The sequence below is a fragment of the Corylus avellana genome, chromosome ca2 (genome assembly GCF_901000735.1).
Source record: "Corylus avellana chromosome ca2, CavTom2PMs-1.0".
Classification (NCBI taxonomy): Eukaryota; Viridiplantae; Streptophyta; class Magnoliopsida; order Fagales; family Betulaceae; genus Corylus; species Corylus avellana.
In genome coordinates, this window is record NC_081542.1 from 8,865,127 (window position 1) to 8,886,379 (window position 21,253).

The 21,253-nt window shown below is 33.8% G+C and overlaps 2 protein-coding genes across 2 annotated transcripts; both read right to left on the minus strand.

Moving 5' to 3' along the window:
• Positions 1–258: 258 nt before the first annotated feature.
• Positions 259–8,938, minus strand: LOC132172708 (protein CHLOROPLAST J-LIKE DOMAIN 1, chloroplastic). The gene is made up of 10 exons (XM_059584262.1): positions 8,702–8,938; positions 7,915–8,014; positions 7,699–7,803; positions 7,149–7,226; positions 6,621–6,676; positions 5,838–5,895; positions 4,822–4,947; positions 4,614–4,709; positions 1,811–1,882; positions 259–608 (listed from the first exon to the last, which is right to left on the minus strand). Exons 1-10 carry the CDS (start codon positions 8,800–8,802, stop codon positions 546–548), a joined length of 855 nt encoding a protein of 284 aa, XP_059440245.1. The 5' UTR covers positions 8,803–8,938; the 3' UTR covers positions 259–545.
• A 2,426-nt stretch (positions 8,939–11,364) lies between these two features.
• LOC132172244 (transcription factor MYB4-like) lies at positions 11,365–14,271 on the minus strand. Its single transcript, XM_059583713.1, has 3 exons — positions 14,103–14,271; positions 12,994–13,120; positions 11,365–11,878 (listed from the first exon to the last, which is right to left on the minus strand). Exons 1-3 carry the CDS (start codon positions 14,233–14,235, stop codon positions 11,470–11,472), a joined length of 669 nt encoding a protein of 222 aa, XP_059439696.1. The 5' UTR covers positions 14,236–14,271; the 3' UTR covers positions 11,365–11,469.
• Between the last annotated feature and the right edge of the window lie 6,982 nt (positions 14,272–21,253).

A 21,253-nucleotide genomic window follows, 5' to 3' on the forward strand; every position in this document is an offset into this window, starting at 1 on the left:
ACATTTTCACTTGTATTACGAGATTGATTAATGAAATATAATCTTCTCATTTGATTCTCCTATTTAGTTTCCATCTTCTTCTTCTTCTCTTCTCCTTGCTCTGTTTTCCTTCCGCATAACAGAGCAATCTGTTTTCCCTTCATCTTGAGAACTTGACAACCCTTAGGACGAAACCATATTTGTCATTGTGGTAACCGAAAATCACTACCAGGGGAGGCAGTAAAGATCAAGACAAACAAAAACGATAAACTTTTCAATAAACAATGCATGTTCTTTTTGGCTTGTGAAGGAGAACAAAAAATATATTATGGGAAGAAAGATATCTAGGGAAAGAGGAAAGTTTCATTTGCAATACATCAGCAGGTAGAATCTTCCAAGCAGATATACTATTTTACAGACAAAATTAAATGCTAAAACTAAAAATAGCTTGTTTTCTTATTTTCTTCACTCAAAAAATTAGTACCTCATTTAGCAAAATTTTGATAATGAATTTGATTCTACAATGATAAGCTGCTGCATGGCTCTTCAATCTCTTGAGAAAATCTTTATCTATAAAACGACGCCATAATGTAAAGCATCACTGCGGTTGAAGTGGTGATTAATAGTTCCTGAGCATACATGAAACGGTCATAAAGCGGACATGAAATTGTCAAATGCTCTAATCAAATTGCGTGAAAGTTGAGTTCGGCAATACTTGCTTAACTATTTATCCACCAAAGTACTTGATCACTAGAAGTTAGATTGGGGTGAACTGATATTTTGTGAACTAAATGGAAGAAGTGTTTGAACCATGGAACAGCTTTTGGAAGTGATAATGGAAACTTGCCATTATGTATGGATAATAATGTGAAAGTTAGATCCAAAAACAGCAATGCACATGCCATAAGTTTGTGTTTTATTTTTTTATTAAATACAATTGAGTTGCCTCTTGTACACCAAAAGTACATATTCTGGATCTCATAACAACTTTGAATTGAACATTATAATGCATATACATGCAACTAAAGATTCTATGCGGTTATAACAAACACTTCCAACTCTATAGTGGGTTAAAATGGAAGAAACTACGTAAAAGAAATAGAAATTTGACAAAAAAATATTGTACTAGATCCCGCTAAACTGATCAGCTAAAAGACTATGATTTTGCAATCACCACATGATTGAATCTTCTATTAGATGCCTGTGCTAATAGGTATCTGGTTTTGGCAATTCTTCATCCATTGAAGGGCTGAAAATTTGAGCACGTATTTGACTATAATTGAGAACTGTTACATATTTGAGAAAGGCTCTCTCTCTATCTCTCTCTCTCTCATCGAGTGAGTGAACTCCTCGCTTGTTGGAGAGGACAATTTGGTAGTCCACCAAGTGAAGCTATATGGAAGATGATTCCGCTTTGAATGATATGGTGTGATTGGAGAGAGAAATTACCAAAACTTTAAAGACAGCAAAAGGACGGTGGCAGAGCTAAAGGGTTTCTTTCTCTATAACCTTTTCCAGTGGATAGACACCTATGATTGTTTTCATATTTTTAGTTTTTATAAGTTTTTTGACATTTTTTTTGTTTTTTGGTTAGGTGTTCCTCTTGTATACTTTATGTGTACTTGGGTGTGCCCTTTGGTTTTTAATAAAATTGTTTACTTACTTAAAAAAGAAAAATAAAATAAAATAAAAAAATTCAACAACAAGATGTATGCAATTAACATGCATCATGGTAGTTGATAGTAAGAGACCACAGCGGAAAGCTGAGGATGAGAGAGTCTTATTAATATAACAAAGCCTATCATTCATATCAGTAAGTAAATGCCAGTACCTGGTTGTTGTAGAGAAAGACAGGTATGTAACTACCTACAAACTCGATCAAATTTAAAAGACCAGTGTATCCCTGCAAGAATTCAATTATAGAAGATGAAATATAAGATCAAAAAGGAAAGCTTCAATTATAAGAAGACTAAAACTGTTTTATGTCAATATTAAGAGCAAAATCATGCAAGTAAAAGGGGAAAGAAAAGGAAATCTTCAATCATTCAAGGAAAAAAGATCACTTCCATTCATCTTGAGAATTAACTGGTTCAGTGTAGATACTTTTGAGTTGAAAAGGATTGCCTGCAACCACTTTAGGACCTTGAAATACAAGCAAAGCTAAGCCAAGTTTTCGCAGTTTGCCTTGGGCGGAGCTTGCCAAAATCTTGTGAACACAGGCTTGTATTCCATCAGAGAACCTCCCCAACTTGTACAGGTTAGCAGGCTATCCACATTCTTAATTCCAACAAGCTCTATAAGCCTTCAAAAAGGGGCGAACAGAGGGTTTTGGCATTTAAATTTTGTCCCCAGAACCACCATTAACTCTCAGAATGCTTTCTCAAACTCTCTGTCCAGCAGGAGTAGCTTCATGGCCCCTCTCTCTCTCTCTCTCTCTCTCTCATGATTCTTCCCAAGAAACTGTAACCAAGTGAATCAAAGGAAGGAAGAAAAGCACATAGGAGCGCACCTTAATACACAAGAAGTACACAAAAACTACAGAAGCCAAAAAAAAAAAAAAAAAAAAAGAAAACCGTGAGGCATTTAACGCCATTGTCCATGTATAAAGCGATTTGACCAAGATATTCTTGAGCTCTATCGCCGAAGTCTCACGATCGTCAAAACACCTTGCATTCCGCTCTCCCCATATACACCACATTAAGCACAAATGAGACACCCTCCAAATATCTAAAACGAAACGACTTCTCACCGGACCTCTCCAATACTCCAACAACTCTATCACTGTTTTAGGCATGACCCATTCTACTACAAAAAGGCTAATGGGCAACACTTATAATTCTCTTGCCATGTCACAATGGAGCAAAAGTTGATCAAATGATCCTTACACATGCTACACCAATCTACCACTATGACTTTTTTCTTTCTCAAATTATCCACGGTCAAAATCTTCCCAAGAGCCATTGTCCAAACAAAGAAACTCACTCTTGATGAAACATTGACTCTCCAAACAGTCTTCCACAGAAATGAAGAATTAGTCGGATTGGATAACTTTTGATAAAACGATCATACTTCAAACTTCCACCTCTTGGATGGCATCCACCAAATACTATCTGCTCCACCTTGTCTCATTTTGAGAGAATAAACACATTAAGAAATTCAGTCACCGATTCTACTTACCAATTCCACTAAATGTTGCCATAAGAAACCTGCAAGTAATCCACCGCTCACTCTTCCTTACAACAAGCAATACTAAATAGCTCCAAAAAAGATTCTTTCAAAGGCTAGTCCCCACACCATAATCATGCAAGAATCTTATCTTAGTACTACCTCCCACTTCATATCTACAAAACTCGAAAAAACTACCCACCCATTCCTAATATGTTTCCACACTCCAACTCCAAAGAGTCTCGCTACCTCCTTAGAACACCAACTTCCACTTAAACTACAAATTTGGCTTCTGCCACCGATCTCTATAGAGCCTCTCTCTCCATTGCAAACACCACATTTTCCCATAAGAGTGAATCAAATTTCTTACCCCCAAACCCCCCACTTGCTTTGGAGAAAAAAACTTCGACCAAAAAATCCCATCGAAGTTTTTCTAGCTTTTTAACCACCCCAACCGAAATGGGGAATAGGACATATAGTACATCGACAAATTGGACAAAAGTAAACCTCCCACCCTTCAACAAATACAGCCTCTTCCAACTAGCCAAGCACCTCTCCATTTTTGTACAATGTCACTCCATATAGAAGTAGATTTATAAGGAGCTCTAAACGGAAGACCCAAATACTTCATTGGTAGCCAAGCTACCCTACACCCAAATATATTAGCCAAAAGATCTACATCAGCCAATTCACCAACTAGAATAATCTCTGATTTAGAAAGATTAATCTTCACCCCAACACCGCTTCAAAGCATAAAAAGAGACAACGCAAATTGCAGATTTGTTCACTAGTAGCCTCACAAAAGGTCATTGTGTCATTCCAAATAAGAGATGAGACATTGCAAAATCTTCATTGTTCCACAACCCCACCGAAAAACCTGATAATAGCCCTGTATCTACTGTGGCCAACATCATCTTACTCAGTTCCTCCGTAACAAACAAAAATAAAAGAGGAGAGATTGAATCTCCTTGTCTCAAATCACGAGAACTACCAAATTAGCAAGAACTTAAAATCGGACCATAGATATACATTATGCTCTCCAAGCTCACCATTTCTCCCTAAAACCATTTCTATTCAATAAATACAACAGAAACTCCCAATTCACATGATTGTAAGCCTTTTCCAAATCCAATATGCACAGCAAGCCAAGGACTCTTGATCGAAGTCAACTATTAATACATTTGCAAGCAACCAACATTGAATCCAATGTTTGTCTCCCCCTGATAAACGCATTCTATGAAATTGAAATGATCTTCTCCAACACCATTTTCAACCTGTTTGCTAGTACCTTAGAAATGATAGGGGTAAAAACTGTCAACATTATCATTTAACTATTTTATTTTAGTTTGATAGGTACGAGAGAAGATTGATTATTGGAGAATCCACAATATTTTGGCTTCTGACATTTAGAACCATCAACAACATTCTAGAACGTACAGAATGTACAGAAGTTGCACAAAATATCATACCAGCGATGAAACAGCAATACAGCCGAAAACTAGTGATAGAGAACGAAGCAGGCGTTTTCCCATTCGCAGTGCTCGCCCTGAATCTTCACCTTCTTCCTGCAAGTAAGACCAGCATGAATATATTTAGAGTGAAACAGTAATGCAAAACAGCTGAGACATAAATTTCTAAGAAGTCTCTGCATATGTTGTCACACAAAATGGGACTCACTGTATATGTTGGTGATGCAGGTGGTTCAAAGGCCTTCAACTTCTCGAAAATCCGATAAACAAAAGCAAAAGCTAAAAATTGCAACGGTTTATATTCAGCACTGCGCTTGATAATAATCCATGCTGCCTGCAGAAAGACAACAAAAGATGAGGATGAAAAGAGAACCACAGTTATATGCAAGAATGACTGAGTGACTGTGCAACAGAAGACACTTAGAAGCATGAATGACTGTGTAACAGAAGCCATGCAATAACTACATATTTCCAGCCTTGCTATTTGTACACATTTCCACCTCACTAAACAACCATAGAGATACAGCCATGTAAATCACTCCATATGGCCAACAGGACAAGGTAGGAAGCTCATAAGAACATATCTGGATAACTACATTTTCATGAGCTTGGGAATGGTTGTTGGGTGGGAGAATGTGCTCAAGGGTCAGATCCATCTATTTTTTTAAAATGTCCCACCATTTTGAAGTTTCCAGAAGCCATACCCTAACTCATGTCATTTTGTGTTGATACAGATACAGCAGGGGTAGTGCAGGCTCCAACTAAGACAGCTGGTATATGACTAATCTTTGTTTGTGCTAATTAATCTTCATAGATACCTTCTCTTCCTCCACACATTTAGAGCATAGGAGAGACTCTCAAAAAATGTCAAAATTTACAAAATATTGCGGAAAGAATAAACACAATTGTGAATATCAGCACAAATAGGCGTCAGACCTCATAAAACCTTGGTTAACAGCTCCTTCATTAGTAGAATGAGCAATCATTGTACCCTATTGTCTTCAAAATTGAAAGGACTTTCTAGGATATCTATAATAACAGTAGGAGAATATTGACTATATCACATGCCATTTATATCATTTTGCCCATAGAACACTCGATTGCCAAGTCTTTATTACTTAGTAGAGATAGCAAGATCATGAGTTTGAGCCATGTACAAATGACCTATCAATTTTACCCAAATAAATAAACAAGAAGAGCATTAACGAATCTATCACTACTCACAAATACAGCAGATATTGCCATGTTGATACGCATATCTTTTTCACTGGATTTGGTGAACCTGGAAACATTGCAGAGCTCAAAAGTAAGTACACCGATAGACTGCAGAAAATTGTAAATAGGCCTTTCACATCAGATAGGAAGGGGCAGAATATTTGGCTAGATCTCACCTAATAGATAAATAAAACACAGTAAGCCAAAGACTGGATGTTTATAAAACTTCAAGGGAAATTGGAAACTAAAAAAATATCATGTTTCTGCACATGTACATAAGATTCTCCTTATAAATTCACACATGATGGTATGTGCAGCATTTTAAATCATCTTAGAAAGGAATTGTCATCACATCTCTGCTTTCAGTAGGCAAAAGCACCAGCCTCTCACCCAAGCAGGCATGAATAATCAACTTGCTTAAAGTAGAGTCTAGCCAACTTATTTGAAAGTTTAATAAACTGATTATAATTTGCTTCACATATAGATCCAGTAGGAATTTGATGGCACCTGGTGCACCACATGGAAATTGTGGAGCACTCTCCAAGCACAAACTGTGATAGCAACTATTTGTTATCCCTACCACAAGATGGTGCATCCAGGTTATGTTCATTTTTCGCATTTAAACTGGAAAGAAGCCTGCCCTCCTACTGATGCTAACAGAGCTTATTATAAAAGAGGACGAGAGAATATTCAGTCAAAAACGTTAAAATCATTCAATGCTATGTACGAATATTGCAGCCAGCACTCTTCAATCATGCCACTCATTAGCATCTCTACGACACAAAGACAAACCTTGGCCCCCATGGTACGATTGGCTGCTTATCAGCATATTTGATGTCCTTCGAAACCTGAATTTTGCAAGCATTTAATATTAATCAGTATAAGACAAACAAAGTATGGCAAATCATTAGCCTAAAATTTGAAAAATAGCAAGAGAAAAAAAATGAGAAACAGCAATAAAGAACATGTGGTAGGAATCAAATATTGGACTAAGAACAAGCAGCAAGTGTCAATCCTTGAAATGGAAACTCATATATCTTTCATGGAAAGAAAACAAATCTAGTATAATAGTATTATGTAATGACAATTTATATATCTTTCATGAAGAAACACAGAAAACAATGAGAAATTGATTAATCCTTTCAAGTAGACACAAGAAACCAGTATCATTAGAACAGTATGGAGTGCTACACAAACTGTAAATTTGAAGTTTGAATAATCTCTAAGATGTCAACTCATAAACACCATGTGAATCATGTAATTTCCACACATCAAGTTCAAGAAACTTCAAGTAGACAAAGAAAGTATCATTAACTGTACCTTGAATGTACCATATGTCACACCCTTCTTCCGCTTTGTTAATTGTTCCATCATGACTTTGTCATAGGCCTTCTCCAGCTGGGAAATTATGTGTTGCAACCCACAAGATCCCATTAATCAGCACACTTTCTCATTTCAAACATAAATACGTATACATATACATAAAGGGAGCCACCTCAATGGGGTGTCAATCTTAAAAAGTAGGTTGGGGCAACTACTTATTGATCTAAACCATCCAAATAGATATATCAAAGTTTTTAGGGAAATCCTAAACTCTTTCCATATGATCAAAACTTGCAATTATGATAATAGAACCCTATGCATGACTATGAGCTCATAAATAAAGTTCATTGCTTTTGATAAAGAAAAGCTTCTAATTCAGATTGGAGCAGGAGTGCTTAATGTTCTAATTTTTTTTGCATACTGTAAAGAAGTTGTAGTAACTTTGATCCAGCACCGCAGAGCCACAGATTGTTTCTGTGGGCATATTATTATGAGCAAGAGATCCTTTTGCAACCAATATATTCTCACATAGAGATAGAGAACCTACTCTGACAACAGTTGCTTCATCACCTGACCTCTCGGCTTCTTTCCGTTTTTTCGCGTATGCTGCCTTGACCATGTCAAATCCCTCAATGGGGCTCACACCCAGAATCTGAAAACCAAGAGCATTAAAAATATTGATCAGTAAGTAGAAAACAAACACTAGAGTAATTCCATGACTTGCAACGCCTATCTAAGGTGCAAACCAAGTAACAGCATATACCTCATAGGGATTTAAGTTGCTGTCTGGATTAGAACTTCCTGCAGCAGATGCAGCAGCACAAAACACCCTTCTATTATTCTGCTGTACTGCTCTGGGAAATCTGATCAATTCAACAATCTGCTGCTATCGTTATTTGTCAAATGCAATCTTTTAAAGCTTATTTTTTCAGAATTGTAAAACATATAGCTAATCATCTAAACAACTCCTTCCAACCCAACAAAAATTCCCTCAAAAACTCTACTTAAACACAAAATTTCTTTTAAGGTGGTAAAAGAAGATAAATCATGCTTGAATGTTGAAATTTAAGTGCAAATGATTCAATTCACCAAAAGCCGAGCCTCACTTGAGCCTCACACAACCAATTTGCTTCATTCAAGTAATAATAATTATGAAAAAAAAAAAAAAAGCATTATTTATTTATTTATTTTTTTTTTTTGATTAGTAAAAAAAAGCATTATTATAATAAAAGCAGCTTATTCATCGAAATAATAATAATAATAATAATCTTCTTTCCTTGCAATTTGCATTTCTTCGAAAACCCGAAAATCCCAAAACATAATAGTCCGTTTCTATGAACAATTTAGTATTATCTTAATAAACACCAAAAGATAAAAGCAAAGACACCACTCTTTTAGCTTACTTGATCATACTAATAGCTCAGTTTGTTTTGGTCGCCAAGAAATGACGGGAAAAGAAACGAACTTTGCAATACCAATTGGCTCAGCCTAATCAGCCATTTTACTAAAGCATAGAAAACCTGAGAAAATAATGTAAAAGAAATAAATACCTGACGGATGAAGGTGGAAAATTTGAGACTTTGGGCCGCAAATTCCTTTGGGGGAAGTGTAATTTAGGGCAATGAAAGGCATTGGAGACTGCGGAAGCCATTGCCGTCACTCTGGGTGTGTGCGAGTGAGAGAGAGAAAATGGAGGGTTTGGAATTTTGGTTCAGGTTTTAATGGGGGTTTTTGTTTTGACGGGAGGGGTTGTAGGGTAAAAGATAAATAAATTTGGGGTTTGGGAATTGAAATTCTTGGGGAAGTTGGTAATATGTGTAAATTGGTATCGAAGAAAAAGTTATCAACACAAAATTTTGATAATTCAGATTATTTAATATTATTTACTACTGTTTACCCCTAATCTTTTTTCAATTGATGATTATGCATGTGTGTTTAAGTGTTTTGAAAAAATAAAAAGGTACGAGGATAGAAAGGAATAAATACCAAACTTTATGTAAAGTAACATTAAAGAAACCAAATGGAACCAAAGTCGAGCCTTAGGCTGTGTACAAGTGTTGCGGTTAGTAGTTTTGGCTAAACACGTTAACCGCAATTGCACCGCTAATGCAGTTAGCGGTTATTAAAACTAATACCCATTGGTTGATAACTGCTTTTTATGTATGGCTTTTGATACTTTTTTATACCTTTTTTGGCTTATTTTAAATAATTTTAAATTTTTTTTAAAAAAAATAATAATAAGGTTGGATTTTTAAAAATATATATAAGCATACAAGCTTGTTAAAAACTTAAAACACTTGATTTAACTTTACTCTTAAGACTAGAGGTCGTGTATTATATATATACAACATACACAGGGCCAAGCCTTCTTTCATTTGTTTTAACCTATTTTTTCTTACTTTGGCAAAGTGATCAACCAGAAAGATTTGAAATGTTTTAGCCGATTATTATAAGAAGATAAAGAAAACTTTAAAGGAATTGCAGTAGGAAGTTAAATAGTCGTATGCATGGTGCATGTGAAGGGTGATTTGCTTATAACACCAACATTTCAAATCCAACTTGCACAAAGTCAAATCCAAATAAACAGCAACATTAGGAAATTCAAAATATTATAAATCTAAAACCAATTCAAAAAACATATTATATAAGGGTAGGTGGTTAACGATTAGCCGTTATTAACTGCTTATACTTACCCCTAAAACTGCTAGCCACTCCACCTTAGGCAATTACTAGTTTTTTATAAACGCCTCCAAAAATGGTTAACGATTAGCGGTTATTGGACGGTTATAACCGTTCCGCTTGTACACCCCTAAGATATAGATATTGGCTGCCCTATGGAGTTTTTTGTGAAGAAAAAAAAATGGTATGAATGAAAAGTTGAGAGCTTTATGCTTAGATTATAAAAAGAACTCGACTTTAGGTCTTAAACAATGTTAAAGATGGGAAATGATAAGTCTTTTGGTGTTTTAGAGACCTTAATTTCGAGGCCTAGTAGATAGTAAAAGTGCAATTTTTTCGGATGTAGGTTTAGGCTACCATGCATATGTAATTTTTGGTGAAAGAAATATGATATGGTTGAAAAGTTGGAAGCTTTTATATATGCTTAAATTATAAAAGGACTTCGACTTAGGGTCTTAAATAGTGTTAAGCATAAGAAAGGGTGAGTCTTTTGGAGTTTTAGAGACTTTGATGGCCTAGTAGGTAATAAAAATGCAGTTTTTCGAATGCAGGAGACGATGAACAGTGCACCGTTGTTACATTGTTCGAGCCATTAGAACGATATTGTTCGGTTGATGGTCAAGTACTGTTCTAATGGTATTGATCGATCGAACGGTGTTTAGGTATTGTCATAATGGCGCCTACCAATTGAAAGACACACATAAGTGCTAGATTAACGATGTCAAACATAATGTAGAAAAATTGCAATTTAAGTGCTAGATTAACTTAGAAAACCTAACTAATAATAAGATATCTCACAGACGAAGGAACCAAGGCTTTTGAGAGAGAGAATTTCTAGAGGACTTTTACAACCTAGGTGAGTAAACTGATCAGGGGAAACTATAAAACCCTAAATTTTCAAATATGCATATTTTAATATCAATTGTGAATTTTTGAATTATCATGAGATGCTTAATTTGCTATTTGATGTTATGAACTCTGTTATGAGCAAAAATGAAATTATTTGCAAAATGAATTATTGTGGGACTCATACTTACAAATTACAAGCATGATTTACGGAATGAAAATAATTGTATGACATGACCACCATAAGAAAAAAGATAAAGAATATGTCATTTGCATACTAATTTATATGAACTTGACCTTATAGCCCAGTTGTGAAATGAGCGATATGTATCCTGAACTAGACAATTATTGTAACCGGCATAACCACTCATGGGTAAGCTCACCATGGTATGGGTATCATTAGTTGGATGAATCACTTGGGGTCGGATCTGGCCGGGTAACTAGTTAGTAGCTCATTAATGTAAGCATTGGGGCACCAAAGATGTACTATATATATCTACCGAGACGCGCAAATCCCACCATAAGAGGGTTAACGGTACAAATAGACCCTATATGTAATGGTTATGACTATGAAACATACATGATATTATACATTTATGTAATGCATCAACATGATTTTATGCTATATTTAAAGCTTTATAAAGGATTGAGTTCACGGCATGTTTGACGTGTTACTATTCACTAACATTATATTTTTCAAACTGTAAATCAATCCTGTACTATAGTCTATCTATTAATCTTAGACAATGATGAAGAACAAAATCCCTCACGAAAAAAAAAACTACCCAAATAATTACTGCTCTAAGTTTAAAGAAGGTTGCGAGGAGTCTCCGGCTTCCATGAAGAGGTTGTACCAAAAACCCATTTCATCATTCATCTTCGTGCTCTCCATTGTGGAATGATCAGACGAGAATATTCGAGAGGGAAGTTGTTGATGATCTTCAAGAAGTTGATACTTGCTTGTTGCAGAAATAATGTTTCTTGACAAGAAACTGCAATCAGTTGCCGACAATTTCTGAGAGTACTGCTCGGAAAGAATTCCTCCATAACCATAATTTTGCATGTCTGTATTTAGCGTACAAGGTGTTCCAACAGAGTACTGTTTTACGGCGGTTAGTTTCTTCTTCAAGTGGCTATTCCAGAAGTTCTTTATTTCATTGTCTGTACGTCCTGGTAATCTTGCTGCAATGGCGGACCATCTGCAGGCAGATAAAAGAAGATCAAAAGCATCAGATGCTTAGCCATATAATCTTTTACGTGAGATTAAAGAAACAAATACATGCTTGTTGATACCTATGAGGCTATGAGTATATATGTTCTTGACATGCAGGTCAAATGTTTTGAGTGTACGAGTGGATTTAATGTGAGAGAAATTTTGCATGCGTGTGTGGAATTATTCACATCTAAATCAATTTGCTATCCAAAATTACTAATAATTTGAGCAATAATTACGATAGAGTTTATATGAGACAAATATATATATATAAATTTGTTGCACATATATATATATCTCTATACAGTATTTTCTACAAATCAAACAGTTGATTTGCATGCAAGGAGATGGACAACAAAATTAACTCCCAACTACTATTAGGGCAAGTGCATGTGTCTTGTGAATAATTCTTAGTAGATTTTTGCATTACTTTCATAGTGTTATACATACAATTTTTTTTTTTTTTTTTTTTTGAAAGATAATATCGGGAATTTTATTAAGATGAAATAATAGATAGAGTAGATTGTTTTGTCAAAACAATATCACGAATACAGCTTGGAACATCATGAATCCAAGTCCGATCAATGACAAGTTTACAGGCCTCTTTGGCCAAAGTATGTGCCGCATAGTTGGCCTCACATCTAACAAAGATACATTCCTAGTGAGAGAAGGACTACAAGAGCTACTTTGTGTCATCTATATATAAGCAAGATCTGCTTTGTGTCATACATACAATTAAGATGGTGTGATAATGAAAATCAGTACTTGATTTTTTTTTTTTACAAGTGTTTTCTAAAAGTTGAGTTTTATTGTCACATCATTCAGTTATATAACGGTTATATATGAGTTTACTCAGTACGTAGTATTAATTAGTGTGTTTCATATAGATTCTTTCACAATTGCCTAAAATCATAATTAAATAGTAAATTGTTGAAGATCTCAATCCGCCGTGTGTTGGTGCATGTGTGCTTGCTTATATATATATATATATATATAGAGAGAGAGAGAGAGAGAGAGAGAGAGAGAGATGAGCAATTTAGAGGTTAATCCAATATAAAGATAGAGGGAAGCTAGGGTAGAGCAAAGCAGTGATGTACGTTCCTGTTTCCAAGAGCTCGATGTAGCTTCATAATCATATCTTCTTCCTCCTTGCTGAAGTTTCCTCGTTTTATGTCGGGCCGCAAGTAATTCGTCCAACGAAGCCTGCAACTCTTTCCACACCTTAATAATCCTGATCAAGAAATTCCATATAAAATAAAAACTAACTGTTATTCGCAACACTACTATATATATATATATATATCACTCATAAACTGTTGATTGGAACAGAACATAATTCTATTTATAGTAGTTTTCTGTCATTTCCTACGATTTATCGAACAAAGCTTTCTTAGGGGGTCTTGTAGGCTTGTAGCCAAAACTATCTTCGAGTTATGCAAAAATTCTCAGCTCAAAAAAAAAAAAAAAAAGGAGAAAAAATATGTGATATTTTTGAACATGCATGATCTATATATGTATCCTATCATCTGCCCAGCACAAAACTTAAAAGGGTTTTACTTTTCTGCTCAGAATACTCGATCAGTGCAATCTCGATCTCGTTAGAATATTAACTAAATGTTTAATTAAATTTAGGAAAAGCTTCACTTTGGCCCCCGGAACTTTCACTCGATTTTATAAACCTTCCTGAACTTTCAAATCTCTAATTTTAGACCTCTGAACTTTCAATTACTCTCAATATAAACTCTTCCATCAGATTTTAAATGTTACATAACGTTTATACCTATGACTTTTATAGAAAATTTCAACTTCTAAAATGATTTTTTATTTAAAAAAAATGAAAATTAAGGACATTTTGGTCTTTTTTTTGTATTTTTAACGGCTAAAATTAACGGAAAGGTTCTAATTGAGAGTAATTGAAAGTTTAAGGCTTCAAAATGAGAGATTTGAAAGTTCAAGGGGTTTGTAAATTTAAGTGAAAGTTCAAAAGGTCAAAATGAAATTTCCCCTTAAATTTATCATTTTTCATAAGTTAAAGTTTTTGGAATAATATGTGATTTAATATGATATAAAAAATGTTATAAATTCGAACCTTGTCTCTATCATTCTCAACAAGTTTGAATATTCCAAATGTAAAAATAAGTGTTATAATATTAACTAAATGATAAAACTATACCATTTGTTATCAACTTATTTCAGAAATAAGTGATGATTACCTGCATGTTTAGGAAGCGCCCGCCAATTTCCATGTCCATGTCGTTGGATGTAAGAAACCAGTATCCGATCTTCTTCAGGAGTCCACGATCCTTTCTTTAATCCCATCTTCTCACAACATGGAGCCCTCACCATCCTTTGATCTTTCTCTTTTTCTCTTTTCTTTTGTTTTTTTGTAAGAACGATCAATCGATCGTATTCTCTCTCTCTCTCTCTCTCTCTCTCTCTCTCTTAAATGAGTTTCCTGATCAGCTGATGCTCTTAATTTCCAGGGTCACCAGTGGCCTCTTATTTCAACCACGAGATGCATGGATTTCAAAAGTAAAGCCTGTTTTTCCTTGGAAAATGATATCTACTCCTTTTCTTTCTTTCCGACATTTTTTTCTTTTGTTTTGTGGTGGAGATCATGTGATGATATATCACTCAGACATGTGGGGACTTATTTTCTTGCTTGATTTTGAAGCATATGACGAAATCATTTGTTCAAAATTCCATTGTGGAAAAACTGTTGTCATTGCTCTTGATTGCTTCTCTTTCGGGTTGCAAAAAGTTAAAGCTTTCACCTTTTGGTGTCTCATGGTCAACAATAATATGCTGCACGTGTGGAAATGGGATCAAGTGGGCTTTCTTTAGCTGCCGTTTTCCATTTCCATTCTTCAAAGGCAAGTGAATCTATGTCAAATTTTTCATCTTTTTTAAAAAAGTTTTCTTTTAGTATTATTGCATATGATTTTGATTGCTATATAACAAGGAATCATTTCAAGGCAATCCCACTTCTTCGTGTACTCATTCATGTTGAGTAAATCTCAAATTCGTGCTAAGCGCTTTCTCCATACAGATAAAGTAATACTTTGATTTCGCTGACAGACTGGCTCTAAAAAAATATTGTTTGTACTCAAGGAGATTCAAACTTTAAACCCGATGAGAATGACACTAAGATCAAGGCGCTTACCACTTAAACTAACCCCTTGAGATTGCTTCTTATTAATTTTATTACTTAATAATGAAAGTCTTTTTTGGAGAAATGGTTTTGGTCAAGATAACAAAAACTCAAAGTTCTAATCATTTATATAATCTTTGTACAAAGAGTTAGTATTGAAGTACACAAGTAACTTACAATTGAAATAATAACAAACAGATAGCATATAATACAATCATACTACATGTAGTACGGAATCTAATCTTGAATGTGTAACCATGGTATATGAAACTCAAGAAACACCAATTTGAATCTAGCAGGATACTCAGATGCAGATTGGGCAAGAAATGTTGATGGTAGAAAAAGTACTTCGAGCGATTTTTTTATGTGGGGACAACAAACCTTATGGCATGATCGAGTAAGAACCAGAATTTGATATTTTTATACATCCATAGCTAAAGCTGAATACATTGTTGCTGGCAGTTGCTGCACTTAATTGCCTTGATGAAAAACCTCTTAGCTTACCATGGATTTAGGCAAGACATGCCTATTGTGCCTATTGTGCAAGATTAGTAACGTGCCTATTGTGCCTATTGTGCCTATTGTGCCACTACAAAAAAATGTGTTATTAGTAACGTGCCTATTGTGCAAGATTTTTTCACACGTCACTATTTGGTGACGTGGCACTTTTTCACACGTTACCAAAGTATTTGGTAACGTGTTAAAGTTAACACGTTACCATTTGGTGACGTGTCAAAGCTGACACGTTACAAAATGGTAACGTGTCAAATTTGACACGTCATTGTTCCGAAAATTAAAAAAAAAATTGACAACTTTAGTAACGTGTCAAAGTTGACACGTTACCATTTAGTGACGTGTCAAAATTGACACGTTACCATTTAGTGACGTGTCAGCTTTGACACGTTACCATTTGGTAACGTGTCAAATTTGACACGTTACTAAAGTTTTCAAATTTTTTTTATTTATTTTTTCAAATTTCCCATTGGTAACGTGTCAAATTTAACACGTTACCATTTAGTGACGTGTCAAAGCTAACACGTTACCAAATGGTAACGTGTCAAATTTGACACGTTACTAAAGTTGTCAATTATTTTTTTTATTTCTTCCCTCTTTTTTCTTCATCCTGGCCGTGCTTCTTCTTTCTTCTCTTTTTCTCTCTTTTGCTCTCACGCCCATGGCAGCTCTCTCTTTTCTCATATGGGAAGAAGAAAAAGAAAAGGAGAAGAGAAAAAAAGAGAAGATAAGAAGAAGATGAAAAAGAGAAGAGATCGAAGATCTAACATTTTTTTTTTTTTTTTTCTGCTGGGTTTGGGGTGTTGAAATTTGTTTTGGCTGCTGGGTTTGGGATTTTGAAATTTCTTTTGCTGTTGGGTTTGAAATTTTTCTGGTCTGAATTTTTTGGTTGGTTTGGTTTGATTTTTCAGGTTAAATCCACTTAGGGATCAGACATTATATACTTTAATGAGTAATTTTTCTTATTGATTTTTTTGTCATTTGTCTTAACTTTTAAACCTACTAATTTTTCTGGTTCTTTGGTGTTGTAGGTTTCTGATTTTTGGTGTTGTAGGTTTCCAACTCCACACAGTGAGTGAGTAGTAAAATTAGATTCTAAGTTCAAAACTTTTGAAATTTTTTGCTTAAATTAATTTTTGCTGCTGAGTTTGAATCTATTGATCTATTCCAAGTTCAATTAATTCTTTTTTTGTCAAATAAATTTTTATTTGCTGGGTTTGAATTTTTGAAAATTAGATTCGAATATGATGTTATTTGAAATCTGGGTTTGGAATTTTGAAAATCAAATTCGAATATGATTTTATTTGAAATCTGGGTTTGGAATTCCATGATATTATTTGAAGAAAAAAAAATCCAGAAATAAATTTGAAATATTTTTTTTTTAATTAATTTTTTAAACTTTAGTAACGTGTCAGAAATTGACACGTTACTAAAGCTTAGTAACGTGTTAAGTTTGACACGTTACTAAACTTTAGTAACGTGTCAATTTCTGACACGTTACTAAAGGGTGACGTGTCAGAAATTGACACGTTACTAAATTCCCATTAGTAACTTCCAATTTTGCAACCTGCCAGCCACGTTACTAATGACACGTTACTAACCGTTAGTAACGTGTCAACAGGCTTAACACGTCACTAATGGGCCGTTACAAAAAAATTATATTTTTGCATACTGCTATAGCAGTGACACCATGGTCATCTATTGTGATAATTGAGAAGTATTATGGAGCTAAACAAATAAACTCAAAAAAAATTTTAAAATGATGTAGCAAAGATTTTTAAATTAAAAAAATGCAATTTCATTTTTCTTGTCAGTCACTCACGGTTTGTCATATCAGTTTGAATTTTTTTAAAAATTCATTTGTTTAATTCTTTAGCACTTTCTGTGATAATTAGGGGGTGTTTGGCAAATGGGATGGCCTAAACACTGTAGTTGATGTAGATTGATGTGAAAAAAAGTAAGAATGTTTGGTATAAAAAAAATGAAAAAGTGGTATTGAAAAGTGAAAAAGTTTTGTTTTGTAATGATTTTTTTATTTGAATAATAATAAAAAGTGAATGATTTGATATTAAAAGTGAAAAAGTTAAAATGTTTTGATGTTGATTTTTTTGGGAAATGGTGATGAACAGTATTTAGACCAACCCCATTCCCATTACCAAACAAAGCCTTAGAATGTTATTAGTTTCACAAAAAATTCCGTGCAACACTTTTGTATGAAACACATTGATATGATGTGATATGAAGTATCATTTTCCGTCAAGCCATCACAATCAAAAATCTTGACTATGGTGCAATGCAAGATCTTCTCTTCATTTTGGTGAAAAGGAGTTTGGAAAAAAAGCAGTCCTTGAACCTGTTTAGAGATTCTGTGCGTATCCCCCGACATTACCGACATTTGATTTTTTGTCCCAAAAAAGTAAACTTAATTAATAAAGCATCAATTGTACTGCAAGCCCAACTCACTGTCCTTTATCAGAAAGTCGGAATTCTATGCATATCCCTCACCTTTAATACAAGAAAGAGTAGTTTTTGGGTAGTTCAATTGACCGTAAATCATGTTTTATAAAGTAATGATCACTAGTTTGAATTCTCAATTTTCTTTCTCTTGTATAGACATGTAAAAAAAAAAAAAACAACAACAACACAAGAAAGAGTAATGCTATAATTATGATTTTTTTTTTCTTTTTCAAATGTTAAGTGGTTTCTAGGAATAATGCAATACATTACTTTTCCATCTCCTTTAAAAGATTTAGGGATAGAAGAAAATAGAGAAATGTTAATTAGGTGTTCTTATCGCACATTGGATATTATTATTATTATTTTTTTAAAAAAATTAATCCTTATTTCTCTTACATGATTTTTAAAAAATAATATATACTTAAAACTGAAAAAACACCTAATATTTCCCAAGAAAAGAGGCAATGATAGCCACTTCTGCACTATTACCCCCAAAGGACTAGTCAATTTGAATTTTTTTTAAAATTTATTATAAAGCCCAATTTTACCTAATAATTAGGCGATGTGAGATTTAACACCCACGACTATCTTTATAAACCACCAACTCTATGTGGGCTTCTTCTTATCTTTTCAATATAGGACTGAGGTGTTACAACCCATGCATATAATATTCAGAAGTTTTGTTTTTTAATAATTCTTGAGTATTTTAAGAATTTTGATTCAATTTCATTGAAAAAAATCACGTGTCGACATATGACAAAATAAAAAAAGAAAAGGTTTGATCATTTCAACTTCTTATATACATTTCTCTACGTACGAAGAAATGACTATTTGGTATGCCAAATATACCTCTGAATCTAAATCACGAGACTAACACGATAATGTGGAGCTTATTCATTGTTACATATAATATTTTTCTTTATTAATTATTTTTATCCTCTCCAATGAATAAACTCTACATAATTTTAGTATACATCTCTTGATAAAAGATTTGGTACTCATAATGTTTATCTCCCTTCTTTCTTCTCTTTCAGGAGGTCACATCAACAAAAATAAAATAAAAATAATATTTAAAAGAATTTAAACAAGAGAATAAATAATATGTTGGAATTTGTATTAAAAATGAGTAGGCAAAATATAGAAAAATGTTTTCTGATTACGTATTTTTATATTTTACATCTCATTGATGCTCTAAGCTTGAAGCAGAAAATTTCCATTTTACTTTTTTAGGTTGGGGGAGGGGGAGATACATTGCGTGAAGCCTAAGGACCTCAAACCCCTTTCCGTCGTAGGCCCAAAAGGCTTCAGGCTTTGTGAAAACTATGGGCTGCGGCCCAGCTTAAATCTGTAATCTGCTGTTCAATTCTCGATTCTAGGGCCCTTCAATATACTCCCTTAGGGCCTTGTAAACGTTTTTAGAAGCCTGATTTATAATCAAATTTATTTAACACGTCCTTTCGAGGAGATCCACTGGATAGAAAAAGGTTAGAAGAGTTCACCGGTGAGGTTCGATGAAGCCGCTCTGACACCCAAGTCAATGAAAATAAGTTGAGGAAAATTTAAGTAGAGTTTTGTTAGGTCAAAATTGCATACATAAGTGACTACACTGAGAAATCTCTCTTGTGTTATTGCACGAATGATGTGTCTTTTAAAATTACTATTAAGTTTGTAAATAATCATTATTGAATTTTAATCAAATTATGATTTTAAAAGCCACCACATTTTTAAAATGACGTAAGAGGGATATAAGAGTGACTTATAGAATTACTCGTCCATTCTGCTTTTTTTATATAGGTCGTCATCTGCGAAGTGCTATATTTGGGTAAATGTGCACTCGCTTTTTGGCAACTAATGGGTTGTGGGCTGTTGGACCTCACGTGACTCATAGCTCCCGATGCTCTTGAAAGTCTATTAGCTTTTTGGCGGATAAGCCTTTAAGGCTCGTAGATAACCAGACCCTCTAATAGCCTTGAATGATTGGTATGTCAATCACAAGAATAACAAATGAGATAATAAATTTGCACCTGTATTTAATTAGTTGATCAAAGACTAAATTGTAATTTACTTATCAAAAATAATTAAGAAAACCAGGCCTCTTAATTAGTCATTATCATATGCAGCTAAGGTGGCCTACCTCATTACCTACTATCACTTAATTAGTCATGATCATAATCCAACGTTATAGGATAATACACATTATTGGTCACATCATACTATCATATTTGCCAACCCCATGCTCTATTTTCAACCTATTTTTTTCCAAACCCCAATAAATATCAACATCAAACGTGAGCCCAATAATAATAATAATAAATTTAACTTAATTTTAAGAGTTTCATCTATCCTCTAAGCATAAGCATGTAAAAGTATATATTATTATTATTATTATTTTTTTAAAAAAAAATACGATTTTCATATGCTAAAAAGACACATGTCACCTTTTTAGAGGCTAGTATGTATAAATTTTCAGTCCAAAAAGGTTCTATAGTTTTGTTTTCATTGTTCTCGATGAAGTTGTAGGCTATTGTCAAAGCATCTCCAGACTTCCGTAGTAGTGGCTATTTTAGCTACTAAGAACATTTTTCTTTTTCTTATATTTTAACTACTATCTTTTTAACACAATCTCCGACATATTATTTATTCAACTCTCTACTTCTTTTAATTATTATTTTTTTAGTGTGCTAAAGATAGAGAAATGAATAAAAACAAAAGGTAAACAATTGATGTTAAAATGACATCAAGCAACATGCTTTTGGTAACAACAGGTGGCATGAGGGCCAGCCACGAAAATTAATCCCTTCATCACAATATGACATAACATTATTATTTTTTTCAAAGCATGACATAAGATCTTAAGTAAACGCAAGACAAGACAAATCTAGTTTAAGATTCATGGAAAAGCACAATTATTATTATTATTATAAACTTTCACAAGTAGGCTGTGTTCCACTTCTATTTCTAGCATAAATTAAAATTTTCGGCAATTTTAGTCATGAGAAGTGCTTCTTTGTATTATGGCGTTTATCTCGCGTACATTTTCGCTAATTTGACACGCTCTATTCATTTCACTTTTAATTAAAAAAAAAAAAAAAATCAGTAGTAGATGGAGCATGCCAAAATAGACGTTAGAATACCACAAAAAAAAAAAAAAAAACTCTTATAATTATAATTATAATTTAGATTTAGTTCAGTTTCAATTGAAGCTGATCCCGTTGGGACTAGTATCACTATTTTTATTTTTTA